Source organism: Corvus cornix, chromosome 8 (genome assembly GCF_000738735.6).
Source record: "Corvus cornix cornix isolate S_Up_H32 chromosome 8, ASM73873v5, whole genome shotgun sequence".
Lineage (NCBI taxonomy): Eukaryota > Metazoa > Chordata > Aves > Passeriformes > Corvidae > Corvus > Corvus cornix.
Window position 1 is genome coordinate 25,442,812 of NC_046338.1, and position 22,822 is coordinate 25,465,633.

At 51.4% G+C, this 22,822-nt stretch overlaps 1 protein-coding gene across 10 annotated transcripts; it reads right to left on the reverse strand.

The window, feature by feature from the left end:
• Window positions 1-668: 668 nt before the first annotated feature.
• Window positions 669-14,652, reverse strand: LOC104695454 (dimethylaniline monooxygenase [N-oxide-forming] 1). Of its 10 annotated transcripts, none has more exons than XM_019291562.2 (17): window positions 14,427-14,652; window positions 12,907-13,077; window positions 12,534-12,722; window positions 12,288-12,450; window positions 11,801-11,943; window positions 11,287-11,486; window positions 10,416-10,771; window positions 9,746-9,818; window positions 7,049-7,113; window positions 5,685-5,854; window positions 5,205-5,393; window positions 4,698-4,860; window positions 4,142-4,287; window positions 3,620-3,819; window positions 3,088-3,440; window positions 2,759-2,828; window positions 669-1,443 (listed from the first exon to the last, which is right to left on the reverse strand). In XM_019291562.2, exons 2-17 carry the CDS (start codon window positions 13,030-13,032, stop codon window positions 1,056-1,058), a joined length of 2,994 nt encoding a protein of 997 aa, XP_019147107.1. In that variant the 5' UTR covers window positions 13,033-13,077; window positions 14,427-14,652; the 3' UTR covers window positions 669-1,055. The 10 variants fall into 10 exon arrangements, 8 of the variants coding, with proteins under 8 accessions (XP_019147107.1, XP_019147105.1, XP_019147108.1 ...); XM_019291560.2 differs by having other exon boundaries at window positions 12,907-13,088; window positions 14,427-14,512; XM_019291563.2 differs by having other exon boundaries at window positions 12,907-13,059; window positions 14,427-14,507.
• Window positions 14,653-22,822: the final 8,170 nt, after the last annotated feature.

Genomic DNA, 22,822 nt, shown 5'->3' on the forward strand with positions numbered 1-22,822 from the left:
ATGACGTCACCACGCACAACGCGCATCATCTGCCCCGCCCCCACGCCTCCGGTCACGTGACCACGCCGTGCCGCAGTCGAGCGGGCGCATGGGGGCAGGTGCGCCCCCTGGCGGCGCGGGCCGGAGGGCGGGGCGCGCGCGCGCGCGGACCCCGTTCCCATCCCGGCCCCGTCCGGCTTCCTATCCCGGTTCCCATCCCGAACCCCGCTTGGGTCCACTCCCCCATGTCCTTCCGCGTCTCCATCCCCTTTTGGATCCCCATCCCCGTCCCCACGGCTCTTGCGGTGGGATGAGGGACGGACGGCTCGGAAGGGAAAGACACTTTCCCGCAGGGAATCGGCTGCAGCTCGTCCGCCGGATTTGTAGCGAAATCTCTCGATGAAGGCAGTCAGGGAGGGGTGGAGAGGCTCTGAATCGGTGGGATTCAGGGTTTCCTGTAAGCCTGAGGCTGCTCGGGCAATGGCAGGGATACTTGCTTGCTTGCATTTGTCACTGTACGTATAATTTATTATATATCTATATATTAGCCTATATAGCATTTCGTCCATACATTATATAGGTTATATATAAAATATGTATTTTATATATATATAAGGGCAAGACTCTCCCCTCTGCCACAACTTGGGGTCCACTTCACACAACCTGATAATAAGCTATTAATAAAACCATTAGCAAAGACCAAATCTGTGAGGTTTATTTGTGGCTCCCTCCTTCATGTCCCAAAAGTTACCAGACACAAATAGCTCTCAACAGTTCATGTTTCATAGAATCTCAACCTACTGTGGGTCTTGCCAAAGTTTTAGGGAGGAAGCTCTGGCTGAGCAGAGGGGAGGGAGGCCGGCCTCAAGTTCACTAGTTCATCCCCAAATGGTTTGGAGTGAACATTCCGTATTACCCTTGGTGAAACAGCAGCAGGAGGTGTATGGGCACCAGACAGCCCCAGGGTTCAGGCTCCTGCTGGTGCTGGGCCAGCTCCAGCCCTCTGACAGCACCTGGCGGTGGCACAGCTTTTGCAGTCCCCAGCTCACCTGGCACTGGGGCTCTCCAGGTTTCTTCTACAGCTGGGGACCTGCCCAGGGGCTCCAGCCTGGCTGGGGGTATTTAGAAAAGAGAAAACCTGCTGTGAGAGCTGCTGGCAGAGCCAGGAGGCACATCCAGTACCAGCCAGATGAGCTGTCAGAATTGTCATCCACCACCCGACTTCTCAAGGGCTTCAGTGTGCGCTGCCACTGAGTCAGGATGGCAGCTCTGGCCCCGCTCCACTTGCCCCGTCCCACCAGCCGGAACTGGTAGGGTGAGCAGGGCCCAAAAAAGACGGCCAGGGCCAGCTGGGGGTCTGTCAGGAGCAGCCTCAACACGCTGGGCTTTACACCAGCACATGCAGCGATTTCGTCTGTGTAGCTGATAAAACTCATCTTCAGGTTTTCCCTCTCGGATGGATTCCTTTGATGGGACATAGGAAATGAAAGTCAGATAGCATCATCCTATCTCAGTCCCCAGCTCCATGGAAAGCAAAAGCATCAGGCTCAAACATCAGGTGAGCCCCAGTCTCTGGGGCAGAGCTCTTTCAGCCCCAAATAAAGCTAAAGGCCCTGAAAGAGCCTCTGTGGCTTGGTCCCAGCAGTTACCCAGGGCAGGGGATAAGGAGAAGCTTGTTTTGTCTCTGCAGCATAGTTGTGGCTCCAAAACCAGTTCTAACTTAACAGTACTGCCCTTGTAATGCCACAAGTACCCCTGCTATGTCCTTCCCTGAGGTTCAGGGATTTGGCTGATTTTGAGAAGTAGAGCTGTAGACTTTCAGAGATAGGAATGCCAAGGGGACTGGGAAAATCTGGGAGATGCAGAAAGCGTCCCATGCTGGGAGGGACCTCCAAGATTTTTCTGCTTGAAGCCTTATCTCCCTCACAGGAGGGAGGACATGCTGAATCTGCTTCAGGAAATTTGAAACAGGCTCAAGATTGTTTCCCTTGCACCTCAGGCTTCCATATTTCTGCGTAACAGCATTGTGGTGCAGTCACTGGGGCTCCCGGTCATCATCCCCATGGCTCTGTTATGTCCCAGTTTTGCACCAGTGTCCCATGAGCCAGCCCTGCTCTGCTGGCAGACCTAACCCAGCCTGCAACCCGAGGTCCCTTCCTTGCTCCTGCAAGGCAGCACATCCAGCATCACCCACCCCACGTCCTCATGGACACATCTTGACCTCCTGTAAAATCCCAGTGCCGACAAGGCAGGCTGTTAGCTCCCCCACACACAGCAGCTTTGTGGAATACTGCCGAAAACTGACACAAACTGTCCCCCACCCACACTGCCCGGCTCCAAGGGGGGTTCTGGATGGGGCTTGGCCCTGAACCCAGCAGTCTCCGACTGCCTGGATTTGGGAGGGAGAAGCCACGAGATGGCACCCTTAGTCTGGAGGAAACCAAACCTCCATCTTGACATGCTGGGGATAAGGACATGGCTTGGAGGCCTGGCAGAGGGGGATCTCCAGAGAAGGAGAAAGGGAGGGAGAAAAGGAGATGGGAAGAGAGGGAAGGTGAGCTGCAGGTCCTGGGTCTTGTCATAAACCGCTCCAGAGCAACTTACGGTGTCTTGTTCCATAAAGGAGCCACAAGAGCATTTCCCCACCTTACTACTACAGGTGGTGAGGTAATAAATGCAGTTGCGGTGTCCTAAGCATGACTGCCATCAGGCCCCCCTTCTCTGAAGATATCCTGACACACAGCACCCATTTCATCCCGAGTGCAGGAGCATCACACACCTTTTGACTGGTGGCTTCCTCTTCAAAACATCAGCCATCATCCTGCTGGGGGGAGGCAGCTTGTTCCAGCCTGAGAACAGAGAAACCAGCGACCTCCAGCAGCACCTTAAGAGGAAATGTTCAGTCCCTTCCCAAGGTCCCAGCACCTTTACTGAGGTGTGGTGAGCAGGTGTGGAGCAGCAGGGATACAGGGATGCAGCTGGTGTACAGAGTCTGCCATGCTACTGATTCCCATGGCCACCATGGAGCTGAAATATGCCCTAAGCTCTGTGGGCAGCAGGTCAGGCTGCCCCAAACCTCCCACCCCAGCAGATCCCCCCATCTCCTACCTGCAAAGACTCCTGTCACCCAGCGAGCCTGCATTTCTGATCCCACCATAATTGAGCCGGTCAGCTGGATCAAGCCAATGATGGCCAGCGTGGGCTTTTCCAGCTGGGGAGGGAAGACGCATTTGTAGAGGGAACGGTTATCGTCGATGATGCTGCGAACAGACTCTTCGAGGAAGGGAAATGAAAAGTTGTAACCCGTGGCAAAGAGCACCACGTCGATGTTTTCTTCGGTTGTCCCATCTTCAAAAACAGCAGAGTTTTCAGTGAACTCCTTCACGTTTGGCTTCAACACCACAGTCCCAGAGAGGAGACAGAATGGCAGCTCTTCATTGATAATTATCTTAAATTTGGAGCTTGGAGGGGGAAAAGAGGGCAGCAGTGTTAGCATCTGGGAGGGACCCAAAATGACTTTTGTGGTGAGAGTTCCTCTCCCATAGTTTGCTATTCCACAAATATTCCCCAGAACTGAAAATTGAGCATTTCATGCCATAAAGACTGCCTGATCACCCAAAAAAAAAATCAGAAAAAATACCTTTTGCTGGAAGCCAAGCCATAGTTTGTGTGGTTGAACCATGAATTGAACTTCCGAAACCTGATCCTCCTTGTGAGGGCTGATGGAAGAAGCCAGTCCAGGAAGTGGTTGAAGCGGGTGGTGCTGACCATGTCACAGGGGAAGCCATGGTCCGAGACCCGGCTGATGACCCATGTGTTGCTCCTGGTGCTGAGGAACACCTGGGGAGGAAGTCAGGTCTCAGCAAGTTGGTTTTTCCCTGAATGGCAAATCCCATCTCCTGCACTTGAGCCAACACAGAGTTATCCCAAGGGAAGGAGATGGCATCCAGATGAACCAAACAGCTCGTGGTGGCTTCTATAAAGTTTCCACAGCTCCTCAATTGCCAGTCCTCAGGTGGCCCAAACTTCAGGAGTTGCAAAGCTTCTTCAATTGCCCTCAATTGGAAGTGGAATTTATTGAAAAACCTGAGGGCAAAGCTCCCTGTGGTACCCTGAACCCCTGGCTCTCATTGTCCCTGTCTGGACTACCATGGAGCTGTACCTTGGCAGCCACACGGCTCAGCTCCACAGAGAGGTCACCACCAGTGTTGCCAATGCCGACCACGAGGACCCTTTTTCCTCTGAAAGCCTCCACATCTTTGTATTCCCGGCTGTGGAGGTGCTGGCCTTTGAAGCGACTTTCAGTGCCTAGGCAGAGAGCAGGATGCATCTCCTACTGCCAGATACATTTCCTTGCCCCAGCCTTGTGCCCAGATCCTCTGCAACCCCCAACTCCCCCCCCTCCCACCTCTGCTTGCAGCTGAGAAGCCCATGGAAGTCTTGGCTTCCTGGGTGATGCCACCCTCCTGTACCTCCTCAGCTCAGTCTTGCTTTGCAAATCCTAATGGAAAAGCCTGGATGCATCTTTACAAGGTGTTTTTCCCATTCCCTGAAATGCCCCCCACCATTTCCATGGGGTCAGGGTCCTGTCTGCTCCAGTGGGGGGCTTCATGGAACAGGCAGGCTTGTAGAGGAAAATACAACCAGGGGACCCATGGGTGCTGGGGGAAACCGTGTGGGGCAACCCCAGCACACCCCACTGCTGGGACAAGGCTTACCTGGGAAAGAAGCCAATGGCAAGTAGGGCTCCTGGTAATGGCCGGTGCAAACCATGACGGCATCGAAGACATGGGACTCACGGACACTGCCAGTCTCGGTGACCACCTCCCACTGGCCTGAGGTGGTGAAATCTGGGCGCTTGCTCACACTGAGAACTGTTGTCTTGCACCAAAGCCCAACAAAACACCATGTGTCAGTGATCACACCATGTTTCGGAGAGGTGCCTATGAAAGGCTGGGGCTGCCGGGGGCAGGCTGGGTCCCTGGGAAGCTGCATGTCACCTCTGAAGCTGTTAAATCCCACCCTGTACCTTTTTCCTGGTGATGGCATTGGGGGGCAAGCCCATGTTCAAGCAGCCTTATTTAAAACACGGGGCCTAAAGGCTGTGTGCAGGATGCAAAAGGCACATGGTCCTTGTGGCCTGGCAGCTGGCATTGTCCTGTCCCACCTGGAATCTGCAGCTACTGATGGCTCCTCTCCCCAAGGGGTTTGGGATCCCTGCTCACCTGGAAGCGTATGTGCCGCAGGAGGTCGAAGTGCTGGGCATACATCCTGAAGTATTCCAGGACGAGGCTGTGAGGCAGGTAACTGGGAAAATCCTCCGGGTAGGGGAAGTCGCTGAAGCAGGACATCTCCTTAGAGGTGTTGGTAATGATTGAGCGGTACACACTGACTCTGCTATCATCCGTGGAGTCCTGTGTGAAGCCAGTGGTGTTGTTTCCAGGTGTATAGGAAGGACTTTCTCCCCATAAAGTATATGAGTATTTTTCTTCTTTATATTTTGGTACAAAGAATAAACCAGGACTAGCACCTAGTGACAATCATTTCTGCTCCCTCCATTTCCTTCTCCATCTTAGAGTCAGGAGGAGCCCCATAAGTGGGATCAGGAAAGCCCCTGACAGCATGACCACCCTTTTGTCTTTGCTGTAGTCAAAGAGAATCCAAGGGAGGGGACAAACCTGGGGACAAACCCAGAACACACTGACCGTGTAGCGCCAGATGCCGCCGATGTCCTCGCTGCTCTCGAAGCAGATGGGCTCCAGCCCCTCATCCAGGCAGCACTTGACAGAAACCAAGCCCCCGACCCCTGCCCCGATCACGGCCACACGCCGGACCATGCTGGCCTGCAGCAGGCAGTGGACTGGTGTGAGAGCAACTGGAAACACAACAGCCCAGAGATCAGCAGAAATGCCAGTCCCTTCTTCCCATCCCCAGCAAAAAACCCCATGTCTTCTCTGGCTGCAGGTGAAGGAGAAGTTTTCCATGAAGGAAAACTGTTCTTGAAGAAAGGCATGGCCAGCTCCTGATTCAAATGCTGTGGACAGATTCTGCTCATTTTCCTTCCTGCTATGGTAAGCCCACAGTGGGGGTCCAGGAATTCTCCTCCTTCATGGGGGGAAAAAAGGAGGCACTTTTAAACCTCATTGTTCCACTGCTTAAATTTATTCCCTTTTCCAGCCCAAATCAGGGCATGCAAAGAAGTTGCAGCTATCTTCTGCCGGCATAAGGTGATCCTCCTGAAACCTTTATAAGAAACAACTCCAGCTAAGCTAGCTCGTTTTCACGCTTTCCTTTTTAATTTCCCATTAAAGAGCAATCTCTTGAAAACAAAAAGGGTTTAAAACCAGAAAAAAAGCAAAGCAATGCCTGACTGAGCAGGAGCACGGCGCAGCCATTCAGAAGTTAGACAGCTCTGTAAAAGCACGGCTGGGATTACAGGATATACAAAAGGTAAGAAACCCGGGAAACACTGGGTATAAATGGGAGGAACTCAAAGCTGGGGAGTGTAAACTGAGCTGCACAGAGCTTGACTGGAAAGCAAAGAAACTAGGAAAAAATGAACCCATGTAAACTTCGATTAGGTAATAAACACTCCTACTACAGAGTCTGCAGAAAGAGTAATTTATAACTTTTTTCTATCAGTTTTTTGTCAAAAAGTAAATTAACATAAATGGGAACTGGAGGGAACTGGAGGAAACTGAAGAAAGGGAAAAATGAGGGAGGTGCAAAAAACCCTTTGGCATCTGAAAGCCCAGCCTGAGCCACTCCTTGATCTGCAGGAACAGGGCACAACATGCCCACAGTTGCCTGCCTCATTTCTGAAGCCTTCTTTGGCTTCAGGAGAGGGTAGACAAGCTCAGGGTGCTCAAGTCACCCCCCTTTTCCAGCACCGCCTGCAGGTGGTTTTACTCCAGAGGGTCCTTGCAACACCCCTCCCCCCCCCACCAGCAGTGAATGCCAAAACCCTGGAGAGCTGTCTGCCCACTTTTTTCTCTCCCTCTGGGAATTTTTGACCACCTTAACTTTTCTTCTTCTGCAAAAACCCATCCAAGAGAAGCGAGGAGCAAACCTTGCAGGAGAGTGCTGTGCCTTAGCTGCTCAGATCTCGGCCGAATTTCCCTTGAGTTTCTCTTGCTGTGGATTGGAAAGGAAGGCTGAAGTCCAGGCAGCTCGCCACGGCTCTTGCACCACTGACCTTTACACCTGCATTCCCCCGCCCCGTGTGCCTAAATGCACTGGAAGAAAGTTCTCAACCTCCCTGCGGCAGTGCCAAGTGAAAATTCAGATGATAATCCCAAAGGGAACATGCTTGCAAGGACTCCCACGCTGTAACTCGTCATTGCTCCAGCCCAGGCAGCAGCATGGGGTTGTCCTGATCAATCCCCTTTTGTGGTGCCTGTGCTGGGCATGTGTTCACTTGGCATCCCCAGGAAATCAGTAAAACATACTCCTTTTGCCAGCAGACAGCATGGAGCACCATGCAGCCTAATTTGGGCGGGGTCGATTAAAGTCCTTTAACCCCAGTTTTGTGAGTTGCCCATAGCAATTGGTGGCACAGCCCCAACTCAGACACGGATTCCCCCCTCCCAGCTCTTCCCATGCACACAACGAGAGGACGGGGAGGCACCTGTAGCACACTCCTGCCATAGCCACTGAGATTTTATTCATTTAAAGTCTCTCCATGCACAAAACAAAGCCTAAGGATTATCCAGTAGTAGGGCAGGCAGGGAAGCAAAGCCAGGAGTGCTCAGCCCCACAGGGTACCCACCCCAGACTCAGGTGTGACAAACCACCACAACCAACCAGTGCCCTTTCACTGGAAAGATGCACCAATTCAACCCAAACTGGGATTTTGGGGTCACAGTGTTTAGGTTTGGAGAAAGGGACAGCGTGACCCATATACACAGCCCAGATAATTCCTGGGCACCTTTTCTCCTTTCCACCTGTGACACACAATGCCACTTTTGCTAGTCTTGTCCTCACTGTATCCTGTCTTGTGTGATTCAGGCACAATTATGCCACAAATCCCTGCTCTGCTCCTGGCAGCAGGCAAGGGAGCAGAGGGGCAACAGACACTTGGGTGAGGCTGCCATCCCTGGCTAATGGGGTCTGCAAAGCTGTGCTTGGGGTTAAGCTGGAGCAGAGAGAGGTTTGTGTTGCAGGTTGCAGGTTAAAGTTTGTTGCCATCTACTGAAATCCTTTTCCCCAGTCCTGTGGCACACCTGAGATAACATCCCCCAGGACAAAAAAACCTCAAACAACAATGAACAAACAGGCTCTAAAAGCTACTGGAAAGCAAAAATCACAGCAGCCAGGAGCAGGAGGAATCCCACCACAGTCAGAAGAGAAGGGAAAGAGCTGGAGGAGGCAGCAGGGACTCTCGTTCTTGTGGGCTTCAGGACGCGGTCCCACTGGGTGAGGATGGCCTGCCGTGCCCCCTCCCAGCGCCCAGGACCGCCCAGTCGGTACTGGTAGGGGGAGCAGGGGCCAAAGAAAATGGTGAGGGCCAGCCGAGGGTCTGTGCAGAGCAGCCCCAGCACGCTGGGCTTGGCACCAATGAAGGAGGCGAGCGTGTCCAGGTAGACCAGCCACTCGGTTTTGAGGACTTCATCAAAGGTCAGACCAAACCTTAATGAATCAGAGAAGAAGAAGAGGCAGGAGAAAGATTGGTGTCAGCAGGGCCTAGAGGAACTAGAGTGCAGGTCCTCTGCATCCTTGTTGTTATTGCCTCTGGGTTCCTTTTAGGAAAGGAGTGGATGCACATGCAGTGGGAACCAGATCCTGTCCATGACACAGCACCCGTAAAGTGATGCTGGCTCATGTCAAGCACTCAGTCTTTCACTTTGTTATTCATGAGTTCCACCTCTTTCCCCCCTTCACCTTGGAGAGTCTTTGTTAACAGACTTTGGCAAACCAGTTTTGAGTTTTTTTCAAAACAAACAAACAAAAAGCCTAAACCCAACCCCCTTTGCTTTCTGCAGAGAAGTCATGTGCAGCATGAGAAAGGTGGCACACTTTGATATCCCTCATATACATTTCCACCAAGTATTGCACAAATACACAGTGACCTGGAGAATTGCTTCCAGTTCACCTTTTCTGCAGAATTCGCAGCTTCATGTCCCACCTTCAGTGGGCTGAAAAAAGCCCACATCCATTTAGCCTTGTATTGTACAGCCGCTGTTCTGTGCAATTCTGTATTTCACTCTTCTATACATTGTCTCCTTTAGCTATTTAAGTGAAGCATCCAGTTTCCTGGGATTATCTCATTCATTCCCTAATCCTTCTTAGCCTTTTGCCAGCCTGTGAACCACACAGCAGTGTGCTCAGATACCTGTTCACACTGAGCCAGGTCTCCCTGCCGAGAGATGAGACAATCTGTGTGTTATCCTCGTTGGTTGTGGGTTGGCCTTTTTTCCCCCCCAGCTGAATTACTTTGCATTTATTACCATTAATTTCTCTGCCATTTTACGTCTCGGTCCCTGGGGATCCTGGCACTCTTCCCCAACTCCCAAGCAAGCTTTAGTCTTGAGTACCCTGAATTCATTTCTTCCTGTCACCAATAGGCAAAATATCAGTGTAAAATCAAAGGTTACATTGGCTCGATGTGAGTGAGTAAAGGGGAAGCTGCATCTGGGAATCCTCCTCTCTCCTCTGCCATACGTACAGGGAACAGGCACGGAGGGAGAGCCTGTGTGTTGCTGCCCCAAAAACTCCAGGGATTTTTCAATCCACCACGAAACCTTTGGGGCTCTGGGGAATGACTTACCATCGGACTTGGTTTTTCTTCTGCTCATTTACTTCCTTCTCCATGACAGACTGGGAAGGCAACTGACACAAGCCTGAAAAAGAGAGGAGAGCATCCTGCCAAGTTTACCTACTGAGGGGGAACTGTGAACTCTTTCAGTGATGCAAAATGTGGGAATCCCTTGCCTGGGAGGGCAGGAAAGTCTCATTGCTTGCAATTTGTTCAGCAGTGTCACTCCTGCCAGAAGCCAGCCCTCCATAATATTCCAAATTAACCCACACCTTTTCATTCACCCACACCTTTTCCTGCTCTCACAGATGTGTGCTGTCAGGGCACAGGCAGCTGATGTGGGTTCAGATGGGCTGTGCAAGCCCCAGAGAGGATCATCCCGAAGAGAAACCCCAGAGCTTCTCATCTCTGTGGAGTAGTCCTTACCCAGCCCTCCATGGGGTTATTCTTATTATTTTTATTAAAAAACCCCAAACAAAATACGAGCAGGTTTCTTTCCTGACTTATGTTGCTGTAGCTTAGCTGAAGTGAAATAACTTGGGAAGTCTGAGCCTTGAAAATGCTCCCTTGTCTGCTCTGAAGTGAACTTCTTAGCTGTGGGATCTCCCTTGTGGGAGGGACCATACATGTCCAGTCTGAGCTGCATTTTGGGACACAGGAGGGCTCACATTTGCTCCCCTACCTTTGAAGACACGGCTCACCCAGCGTGCCTGCATCTCTGCCACGGGCATGATGCCTCCTAAGGGCTTAATCAGCCCAAGGACAGCCAGGGTGGGCTTCTGCAGGTGGGTTGGGAACACGTATTTGTAGAGGGATGCGTGCTTGTTTTCCACCGTGACAACCGATTCCTCTAGGAATGGGAAGGAGACATTGTAGCCTGTGCAGAAGACAACAACGTCAATGGGCTCCTCCTCAGGGCAGTTGTGGAAAACAACGGAGTTGTCCTTGAACTCCTTCACGCCCGGCTTGATGGTGATCCTGCCTGTCAGGATGTAGCTTGGGAGGTCGTCGTTCAGCACGGGCTCACGCACCAGGCAGCTGTGGAGAGCCAGGGGAATGGGAGTCTCTGAGAATGGGAGACCACAAACAAGCCCTGCCAGGGCCCCTGCTCCTCTTCCCCCACGGCCCACCAGCTCACACCTCCTGGTGTCATTTTCTCTGAGCAAACAGCCCTGCCCCCCACCTCCAAACAATAACAGGTTTCCCCAATGTCACCCTGTCCCACAGCATGAGTGATTCGTGGACATCTCCTGCCGCCTTCTTCCCTTCACCCAGTTACTCCTTGAATCATCTCTTTTCAGAACTGAACCATGCTTTAAGCCTTCCTTCTCTTTTCCCAGGGACCCTCAGGAGAAAAACTCCTCTGGGCCTTCCTAGGCTTTTCCAGCATGCCCAAACTCTCACCACTTAAGGGAGCTACAGCTTATCTTCTCCTGCTGGGCTACAAATTCCTCGTTGGAGATCACTAACATTGGTGGATGTTGGTTGATGAATATCTTCTCCTGCCCACACCACAAGCCCATCTGCATGGGATAGAAGCCACCAAGAAGTACCTCTTCTCTGGTTGAAGGCCATAGTTTTCATGGTTGAACCTTTGGTTCAGCTTGTAACTAAGCAACCACCATGGAAGGGGTCTGGGGAGGTTGGTTTTGATCAGGCTCATAAGGCGAGTGTTTAAAACCATATCCCATGGGTAGCCATGCTCAAACACACGGCTGAGCAGCCAGGATCCTCGAGTGGTGCTGATGGTCACCTGGAAGAGAAGAGTCAATGGTTCAGGTGATGAATTTGCTGCTTTTCCTTTGTAAGGTAGCTCAGAGGGGCATGGGGCAGACAGCTGTGCAACAGAAAAGCAGCAACAGCATCTTTAAGACCTCCTGGCTGCTGCTGGTGGAGATGAAACAAGAGACAAGAGAAAAACCAGCTTGCTTTCAAGGTAGGATTTTGACCAAGAAATTCAGGCTCAGAAAGGCTATTTGTACACCATGTCCCTACGGTGACAGTACACTGAGCCGTTGTCCCCAGTGTCCCCTTCCCCACACCCCGGGGATAGCTGGGTGGTGGCACCTTTGCAGCTACACGACTGGCCTCCACTGCGATGTCCACTCCTGAATTGCCCATGCCCACCACGAGGACACGCTTGCCCTGGAAAATGTCAGGATGCTTGTACTGCCGGCTGTGGAAGTACTGCCCTCGAAACCTCTCGATGCCTTGCGGAAGAAGAAATGAAGCTTTTAAGTACTTGAGCATTTGTGGGTTTGTTGGGAGAACTGGTGCAAAAACCCAATCCAGATGGCAAGAGCAAGGAAGTGCAATCACTGGCCACCAGGGACTTGGGGAGGTCCAGCCCTCTGTCCCATGCAGACAGAATTGATGCTTCCTCTCGAAAATGGGTTCTCAGAGACAAAGCCTCTGAAGCATGAGAATGTATTCATGCCAGAAGGTTTGGAAAGCAGAAGCAAGAAAAGGAAGGGAGGATTTTCCCCAAGGAACCCCTAAAACTTCTCTCCCCAGCCCCTGGAAGCAGGTAACTACAAGCAGCCTTATACTGTACCGGGAAAACAGTGCAGGGGGAGGGATGGCTCGGAGAAATTGCCGCTGCAAACCATAACAGCATCAAAGACATGCGATGTCTGCTTCCCACCCGCCTCTGTGACCACATTCCACTGGCCCGTGGTGGCAAAGTCAGCGTGTTTACGGATACTGACAACGGTGGTCTAAAATATGGAAGTGAAGCAAAGTCACCACCAGCACCCAGCACGGGTGGGGAGCAGGGCCGTGCAGGACACCCATCACTCACCCCTAATTTGATGTGCTCCCGGAGGCTGAAGTGCTCAGCGTAGCGCTGGAGGTAGTCCAGGAACTGGGCATTGGGCAGGAACACTGGGAAGTCCTCAGGGAAGGGGAAGTCAGAGAAGGCAGACATCTCCTTGGAGCTGTTGCTGATGACTGACGGATAAAGGCTTGGCCGGCCGGCCTCAATGTGCTCCTGCCATGGCACCCCGGGGTGCATCAGCCCAGGCTCCCCTGGACTCAGGGAGTGCAGCTGGGACAGGTCAGCACCCAGCAAGCTCTCATAGCCCTTCCACACCCACTGGAGCCCAACTCAACCCTCTCCCCAGCCTGCAAAGCTGCAGCTCCCGAGGGGAGGAGGACAGGAACCGCTGGCTCACCGTGTAGCGCCAGAGCCCCCCGATGTCCTGGCTCTGCTCAAAGCACGTGGGCTCCAGCCCCTCGTCCAGGCAGCACTTGGTGGCTGTCAGCCCGCTGACACCCGCGCCCACCACAGCCACTCTCATCCCTCTGGTCTCTACTGGGATCCTGGGCTGTGAACAGGGTTTAACCTGGGAGAAACCTCACAGACAATCATCACACTCTCAGGGGGCAGCTCCTGGCATACCCTCTGTATTTTTTTGGATTTCTCTATATGCTACCGCCAAACTTCATTCCATTTACCAGCACTCTGGGCTCTTCATTTACAAGTTAGACTGAACGTCTTAAATATTTTCTTTTCTTTATTTTAAAAATCTATCCACTTTCACAGTGCACTCCCTGGGCTGCTTCCAAACCCCTGCAGCTGCCCTGGAAGCTGGCTTTGAAAGAATATAATTGACCCACAATTCACTGCCAGTTTTTGTTTACGAGCTGTGTTTAAACTATCCTGCCTTATCAGACTTGCAAATATTTGTATTTTATCTTTGGATATCTGCCTCTCTCAGAAAAAAAAAAAATGCACTGGGACCGTTCAGTCTCTGCATCACTGACAGGGTCCCATCACCCATCGCCAGGGAAGATGACGCTGACTTTGACATGGCTATTGAGGCTGATAGAGGGGCTATAGGTGTGGCACACCTTTGATTTAGGATACTTTTGTTTCCCTTGCAGGGCTGAAAGCTGGAAAGGCAACAGCCCCTGGATTGACGTCCAGCCCTACAAAGCTCCCAGGGCTGCAGTTAGGATGATGGATCCAAATTCTTCTTGGTAGCACCAGGCAATAAAACAAGGGGTGATGGCCAGGCTCCGTGGCTTGGCTGGACAATGCCAGAGCAGGGACCCCCACACAGGTGCCCTGGGGGTGCTGCTGCAATCTGTGGTTTAACCCCAGGGCTGGAGGGAGCACCCTGCTCAGCTGAGTTACTAATTCAACATAGCAGGATGTCACTACGGGTAGTACTGGTTCCTCTGCCCTGAGAAGTACTTTCAGCTTCCACCAGACACAGAGGAAGGTGTATTCACCAGGAAAAAGAAAAAAGGTCTTCAGTAAAAAAATGGGATTGGACACAGTATTTTCTAAAACCCACCAAATTCTCCAGAACTATTTTAACTTTCAGTCATAAAGCAACACCTAACGAATACTCTGCTTTCCCATGTTGGAAAAACCTGGGCTTTTTCCTTTGTAAATGAAGAAAGCACTAGCTAAACTAGCTCACTGTTTATGGTCTTGGGGGAGGCCTTTTTTTGCATGGTGGGAGCTAACTTAAATCACAGACACCTCCCAGCTACATATGCTATTTGATTCCCTACCCTCTTGCAGAGAAGCTACAACTAACACACAAAAAACATTGATTCTGCCACCCTGTGCCTGTTGTGCCACACTTTCCACACTGTCCCTGCAAGTATCCAACCCCAGAAGTGCCAAGGTGTGGGGTAGGAAGAGAAGGAAAGGCTTCTCAGCCCCCCCAGGAGCACTTACCTCCAGCTCCAGCCACCTGTGCTCTGTGTCACCTCCGCTGTGGGCAGAGAGCCCCTCTCGCTCCAGATTTATAGGTGAGATGTGGTGCTTTGGCGGGGGCAGGGAGGGCAGGCAGCCACCCCCCTCCCACAGCAGTTGCACAACCCATGTTGTGGGAGAAGTGGCTGGAGTCTTCTGCTGTCCTGCAGCGCTGGACAGCCCAGCTCTTGATCCCCGAAAGGGTGGCAGAGAGTGGAGTGCTCCAACTTTGTCCTGCAGTCATGCCAGGGGACCCGTGGGTGAGAGGGCAGCTCCAGCTGTGGGATCTTTTCACTTGTCCCATGGCTACTTTCCAAAAGGGGGCTGAAGCTGCAGACAAACAGCAGGTGTTTTTCAGGACTTTGCACCCAAGGCACCTTTGAGGAAAGAGAGCTGCTTTTGTGGTCACTGCTCACGGGGCACAGAGGCTGCATTGTGCCATCAGCCACACAAACAGTGCCAGTGCCTGGCCGGAGGCAGCCCATGCAAACTGGGAGAGTGTGAAATGGCCACAAACACCAGTGTACCAAGGTCCCAGGCACAAAGAAAGGGGAACTGTTGGCTGAAACATCAGTGTAGGACATAGAGCCTACCCAGGTATCTCCCAGGAGTGAATGATCATGGAAATGAAGGGGATAAGGGTGGCTTTGGATGGGGCTTTGCCCTCAGATATTCGATATATTTAGGGGGGACTGGTAAGAAAGTATGAAATCCCTGCAAATGAATACAGCTGGACATGGAGATTGTAGAAGCCGTGGAGAGACAGTTGATAGAGGACTGGGGCTTTAGGAAAACCAGTGTTTAGAAAAAGACAAAGGTATTTGTGCCATGGGGATGACAGCAAAAGTCACTGGGCTCTGCAGAATGAGTGCAGGGGACACAGTCAAAGCTGCCAGCCCGCCAAGACCTCACCTTGTCACTGATAAAGACAGTCCCAGGGCAATGGGCCCAGATTTGATATCAGCTCTTTCAGCAGTTTGAATAACCAAGGAGTCCACAAGGGAGGGGGAGAAAAACCCATCCAAGCTCTGCAGAACAGAGGGTGATAAATAAAGTGTCCAACACAGATGTCTGCTCTGGCCCTGTATTTTGATTTGCAGAGGCCAGTGGGACATGTTTACCAAGGCAAACGGGCAACAGGGCTTGCACATCTTTGACATTGTTGGGATTTGCACAAGCTCTGTCTCCCAGCTCTCCTTCACACTGGACCCTTCTCCAGACACACAAAACCTTGCTCCTGCAAAGATGCTTGCCAGCACTCAGCGAAAAAGAGTAGGGAATCCACTAAGGCAAATATTTTATTCTTTATTTGCTTCTGCTTTTTTTGAGTTTCCCAGCAGGCATTCAAGAGACTTGCCCTTAAAGGGATGCTGTGGCAGCATTCCAGGAGTGCTGTTAGTGCTTTTAGGAGGGCAGTTCAGGGAAGCTTTCTAAAAGAACAAGTTGTTTTTGGCAAAGATGAGCTGCTGGTATAGAAATCAGATGAGATGCCTTTTCTGCAGCAGCTGCCAGTAAGGCTAGCCCCAATTCTGGTGAGGAATCCAGTTCAGAGGTGCAGAACTAGATGCAGTGAGTGATACCACATGAGTATAGTGTAAAAATACCTCCAAAGCCTCACTGCCTTAGGGCTGTAGTGTTCCCCTCCACAAATACCCCTGGCAAGGGTCTGGGCCAGGTGTGCAGAACAAAGTATTAGTGGAGATGGACGTGAGATAGCAGGGAGGCAATTAATGCAATTATGCACATGCATGCCCAGGGTGCTGAAAAGCCCTTGTCAGGAAAACACAGAAAAATTCTTGTTGCTTTACTCACCTCTGCTGCTGGCATGGCAGGGGATGCCCCCTGCCACACCTTAGGACTCTTTTCTTCAGGGACAGCCTGTGCAAAGCAGAGTAGAGAACAGAAGAGACAACACTCTATTGGGGTTTCGGTGTGGTCTCAGGGCTTGGAAAGCCTTCATGGCCTGGTGTTCAAGCAGAGCCTCCCTTGGTACCCTTGGGCCAGTCCCCCTGAATTTCTGTTGCTGCAAAGACAGGAGCAGACAGAGCCACAGAGATCCCTGTTTCTGATGGGGGGAGGGGTGGGGGTGGGGGGGGACAGGCTGTCACCCCATCAAGTGGGACCCTGCCACTACCATTACACAGAGAAATTTCTGGGGAAAATGGACTTTCCCCAAGGAATGGAGTGAGGGCAAGTGAGGGCACAAGATGTGAGGAACTGTTTTTCCACTTGCCCTCTACCCAGCCTGGGTCACCAACAGTTCAGTTTGTCCATGTCCTCACATGCTGGGGCACAAGCCCCATTAGATGCCAGGTGTGTATCTGTCATAGAAGATCATAGGAAGATCCAGGACCAGTAAATACCCGGTGGTGGCTGAGGATGAGAACCAGGAATGGCATTCTCATGTGCCTGTCTGTTGGTAAACTCCTTGACCCCTTGAGGAGCAAAGCTCCCCAGCACTGTGGCACAAGCCTGGGCTCTGCAACAGACTATTTAATCCTTAAGGCAAAAGGAAGGAGGAACTAAATATATCCGTTTAGTCTTAATCAGATGGGAATTCACCTTCTCTCTTTTGCAGAATTCAGTTTCTGCAAAACTCTTGCACCAGTTTTACAACTGCTGTTTAAAATAACACTTTAGGCCAAGGAGGGGCAAATCTCTGCACCAACAAGTCTCAGCACAGCCCACTTTGCTGTTTTCTAGGTTTGTGTCAGCAGCTTTTGGCATGTGCCATGGTGAAGGGGGAACAGAAAAAGGAAAACAAAAGTGGAGTTTCTTGTTCAGCCAGTCTCCAAGCAAAGCAGGGAACTCAGCACCCAGCAGCTGCTGCTGCCACACACACTCAGATGGGATGTAAGGTTTGGGCTCATCAGTGAAACACATCATTTTCCCCTCTACAATATTATCACTGCCTCCCCTTGCTGTCCAGAGACTTTGACATTTCTTTACTGTCCCAAAGGTGGCTGCTGCCTCCCACTGCTTCCTGCAGAGCTGCAGGATAGGGCCATCCATGGAGTGAGTGAAGGCTGCAAGCAGCTCCTGGTAGAAAACTGTATTTCCCCCCCATTTCTTAGAGCCTGGATTTTGATCTTTAAAAAAAAAAAAAAAAAGATTTTGCTTCACCTCCAAGTCCAAAAAGGCATTTTCCTGCTCAAAAACAAAGACAAAACCCCTCCCCAAGCAGGCTGTTGTCCTGTTTCCTTTACTACTCCCAGCACATAGAGGGTAATCCCAGTGACAAACACTGGCAGAGTACTTCTGTTTCTGCTTAAACTGAGCTAGATATGTTCAATATCTTGAACTCTTTCTGAAACCTCTTTAAAAAAACACTATTAAGGAGACCCAGAGGATGTACTGGAGTAGACATGGGCTGTAGAGTGGCTGTGAGAGAGGGATTTACTTGTTAAGCAAGGAGGTCTCTGCATGGAGAGGAAAAGTGCTTACTCCAACATTTTGGGCAAAATTTAACCTGGTTTAATAAGTCACTGTGTTTTCCAGGCATGTAACCTGGGGAATTTGTCAAGAGAAGACTGGTGCTGTTGTTAAACCTATTGTGTTAATAAATCCTGGAGAGCTGCAGTTTTTAAATCCTTGGGTTTCAAATGTACATTTTACAGCTTCCCAATCCTGATGGACATTTACACCCTCCCTTTATCACCACATCCTTGTGCCAGGACTCAAAGTGAATAAACACACACGTTCCCTGGGAGATGCACCCAAATGTAACACAGCACTAAGGAAGGATTTCAGACCCTCCTCTGTTCTGAGCCATTCCTCAGTGTTAAGAGGTCTGTGCCTGTCATTTCACAGGCAATAAAACACAACTACTGGAGAGACTGTCAGAACAAATAGGACTTATGGTTAAGATAACTTGTAAGCAAAATAACCCTAAGGAGGAGCTGTCTGGAGAGCACGTGGTGAAGGCATGACCAGCCTGACCAGGAGGTGCCTTCCCACCACCAGCAGGTGAAGTCATCCATCAGCCTTTGAGTGCTCTCAAAAACTTGCTCAGTGCAGCTAACCCTTTCCATAAATATTGACCAAGCTCCCAGGCCAGGCACTTTGAATGCTCCAATTCCTGCTGCCTCTCTGAGAGCATCTCCAGCTGAGGTGCTGCCTGTGGCTGGGCATTCCCATCCCCCAGCACAGGGACACTGCAGAACTGCTACTTCAGGCAGAGAAGTGCCCCTGTACCACCCCAGCATCCCACCTAGGAGCACTTTTGTGCATTTATTCCCCAAAATTAGGGGTTTTAAGAGAACAGTCCCCCAACACTAAGCAAGGCACTGCTCTCAGACCCCTCAGGGGTACCTGGCTGAGAACCAGCACAGGCACTGTGGAGCTGCATTAGCTCACATCAGCTGGCAGACCTTTCACATCCAATAGCTTCACCAGTCCCTAGGAGACAGGATGGGAAGAGACCTTAGGAATGTTGGACCCATCTCCTCCAAAAGCAGCTCTAACTGACCTGGACCACCTTGTTTCCTTCACCTGTTTTAAAAACTTCCGGTTGTAGAGACTCCAGCACCTCCCATACAACTCCAGGCTTGCTTTTGGTGTGGCAATCGAGTCTTCTTTTCTCTCCACATCCAAGCCAGGCTGACATTTGGGATAATTGAGAACATTTTGCAGTGTCACCCCTCCATCAATTTAAATGAGAACTTGATTAATGGGATAGAGGAGCTCTGACTGGCTCATGTCTTGTTAATTGATATGAGAAGCTGGTGAGCGTTCACAGGTGATCCTGGATTCTTGGGGATGCTCAGCACTACTGAAGATGACCTCCACTGGCTGATGTTTCCTATTTCTAACCTGGAGGAGGACTTCTACGAAATAGAAGATTTGTCAGAAAACAATACCCAGGAGCGATGCCCAGCATGAGAGCATGCCTGCTCCTGGCCCTGGCATGGGGATAGGAAAGGTCATCCCAGGGCAGAAGGAGGGGAGTAAAGGTTCAGGAAGAGTTACTAATTTACCTGGATTGACACAGATATCAAGCAACTGAAACACGAAAAGGCCATGGACCTCTTGCCTCATCATTTCCCAGCTGCAGTTTTCCTCAAAAGGGAAAAAGCCTGTATTTTGGACATTCTTCTCTCCTCTCTAAGAAGGAGAAACAAAGAAGAACTGCAGGTGTGGGAAGGCAGAGAAAAGAAGAAGGTTAAGGTGGTCAAAAATTCCCAGAGGGAGAGAAAAATAAAATCAAAGGCTCCAACATTTCTAATGGCAGTAAAAGTAGCTCTGCTCAACATCTGCACACGTTTGATGGAATTTTTGTCATATGCTAAAAGAAAACAAGAAGAGAGGGCTCCCAGAATCCAAAAGAGCATGAACCAGCGGGAAAAAGCACTGAAAGTCTCACCTACAAAATCCTGCCATCTTCCAGCCCGAAGCTGACTCACAGCCGTGGCACGGCTGAGGCTGGAGGTGGCTCCCTGAGATGCTCAGAGAGCGTCCAACAGGACAGTGGGAATGCTGCTGGGGACAACCTGCAGCGGCAGGAGCTATAGGAGGTCAAAGGCACAGTCTGCCTTGGCATGTGCCATGACCCCGGCGCCACGCACAGCTAGCGTGATTGCAGCTTTGTGTGTCCTGGCTGCTGCAAGGCTGCTGGCTGCCGCACCAGGGCACGTCTTTCCTGAACAGAGGGCAGATGGGGGATAAGGCTGGCCACCACAGCCAGTCCCCGTGCAGCCATTCCCAGCCTTTCCACTGGGAGCGGCAGCAAAGCATAGAGGAAAAATCCTCCAGTTTTGATCCCTTTGCTGCCTGCAAAAGGCTCTCTGAGGCAGGAGCTGGAGGGATGCTCAGCACACCGCCTGGCTGCAGGGCTGGGCAGCAGCTTGCCCACGTGCTGTGCTGCTCATGCCTCGGCTGGATGTGGCACAACGCCCACAGCGAGAGCCAGATGCTTCCCCAAGGAGCATTCCAGCTGAAACAGCTGGAAACAGGATTCCTCACTGCGCCAAAAAGGAATAAACTTCAGCATAGCGCTTTGACCGTAGAGCTGCAGCTGGGCTCCCGACTGCTGGCAGCCAGGGATGAACCAAACTCGCCAGAGGCGCCACTGGCCCAGCTGGGAGCACTGGGACCCTGCGCCCCACAGACGCCCACAGCTCCCGTGGGGCCAGGGATCGTCCTCTCCTCCCACATCCCTCCGGCTCCACTCGGCCCTTTGATGTGCAGCTGCATTGTTCCACCATCTCTGAAGTCTGAAATGAGAAACACCCTGTGTGGAGGCTGGGCAGAGCCCTTGGGAGCTGCCAGCAGTGCCATGGCAGCCAAGGCTGCTTGGGGGACAATAAATCTGCAGCTGGAGCAACACAAAGCGAGGCACAAGAACATTCCCCTCGCGTTGGTTCTGCTCTAATTGCATCCCCAGCCAGCTCTTGTTTTTCTTGAACGCAGCTTAAGATCCATTTTTCATTTGCTTTTCCACACCCTTCTCCCCCATTTTTGTTTGTGAGCAAAATCCTTCCAAGAAAGGGCTGCAGGACTGTTCCAAATAGGTTTGGGGTTGATGAATAGAGCACCCTAAGGGGAAGCTAATGCCTTGTGATAGGGAAGAAAATGTAACGGTGTCTCTTCACCCTCCTTAAGCTTCCATCTGCCCTGAAGGTTGATTTTGCCATTCCCTAGGGAGCTGTTCTGATCCACACCCTTTCAGTGGAGACAGGAGTTCTGAGGGCATCATTCACCCTCAGCTTCACAGCTCACCAGTCACCTTCCCAGACAAGGACAAATCAAACAAAAAACCCACCTTGCCTCTCATGAAATCACTTTTAGGCACAGCAGTTGCAACAGAATAACACATCTCACTGCATCTATCTCAAAGACATCTCTCCTCTTAAGCCTTTCCCCCTACCCTGCCACCCAGCCTTGGAGCTTGGTGGCCTGCAGACCTCCAGTCCATTTCCACACCTTCTCTGGGATCTGTCCTTAGGCAGATCCTCTCTCTGTCCTCCCTCTTTTTTTCTTGTTCCTGCCTATGTGTTGTTTTCTAGACGTGCTACCTGGATTCAGGCAGGACTACTCTTAGAGCACCAGAAACTGCTGAGAGCATTGGGTGAAACCTCACAGGAAGCCACAACCACCCTGTCACAGCATAAGCTGCTTGAGGGTACCAGGCTTTCAGGACACCACACAAAATAATCCTTTCCTTGGACAGTCACCAGGCACGAAGGTGCCCAGTGTTCACCTGGCTTCGGCTCTGCTCCAAGCCTTACCTAACCCAGCTGGGAGGAGCAGAGACCACAAGGACTCATGTCTGGAATGCCTTTGCTGTAGCCCTGGTGAAGCACAGCTCTGTCCAGCAATACATGTGCCATGCAGGGGGCTGCTTGCAGCTATTGCTGTTGGATTTCTACTGGAGCCAGAGGGGCTGCAGACATGGAGAACCCACAGGATCTGCTCCTAAATACAGGAAATCATCCCAAGGGTTATTCTTCCTTCAATAAAACACTTTCCCCCTGGTTGCCTCTCCTACCTATGTCCTGCCAGGATTTTGTCAGTAACCTCCCTAGGGAAAGGGCTGTCCTCTGTCACCAGTGTGCAAGCCTTGCTTTGAGCCCCAAGACTTGGTGAGGTCCCAGGCTGGGATTTCAAGATTTGACCTGTTTTTCTGCATAAGGAACAAACATAGCCTTTGTTCAGCAAAAGGACACCAGCGGCTCAAGTTTTAGCACAAAACTGCTCCAGGATACTTTGTGACTGCACCTGCCTGAACAGGCTTTGTGGGTTTAACAATCACATATTTCCTGATAATTATCCATGCTTTCTCTTTGGTCCTTGGGAGAGGGGTACCCAGTAGAAGGTATCTGGTTTAACCCCCCTGGAACAGGAAGGCTTCAGTGAATAACCCTCGTGAATAACCCCAGAGCAAACCTCCCACATTCACCCTCACCTCCTGCCTTCCAGCCCCAGTGGCACAGACGAGTTGCAAGTTGCCATCCGTGGGCTGAACCACTGCATTTTACTCATGTACCTCGCAGAAAGGCAAGGATCCCCTCCTTGCTTCAGCAGAGGAATTTTCCAGAGGTTTAGGCCATTCAGTGGGATAAGGGCTGCAAAAGAAGGGAGGCTGATCAAGCCCAACACCTCCAGGGCTGTGTTTCCATGTGGGCAGCTCTTGTCCCATCTCCTCCAGTGGAGCTGAGAGACAGGGTGCAGCCTGGTGCACACCCAGAATGTCCAAGCCCTCCCCATTATGCCATAATTACTGACAGCTGGCAGGGTGATGTGCTCCTCAGGAGCCAGAGATGGGCTCTTGCAAGCTGGACATCTTCAATGCTTTCCTGGCTGCTTCCTCCAAGGCAGAGCAGGAGCACGATGTTCAGCCAGGTCCTCACACTCTGGGGGAAAAGCTGTTACTTTACCCT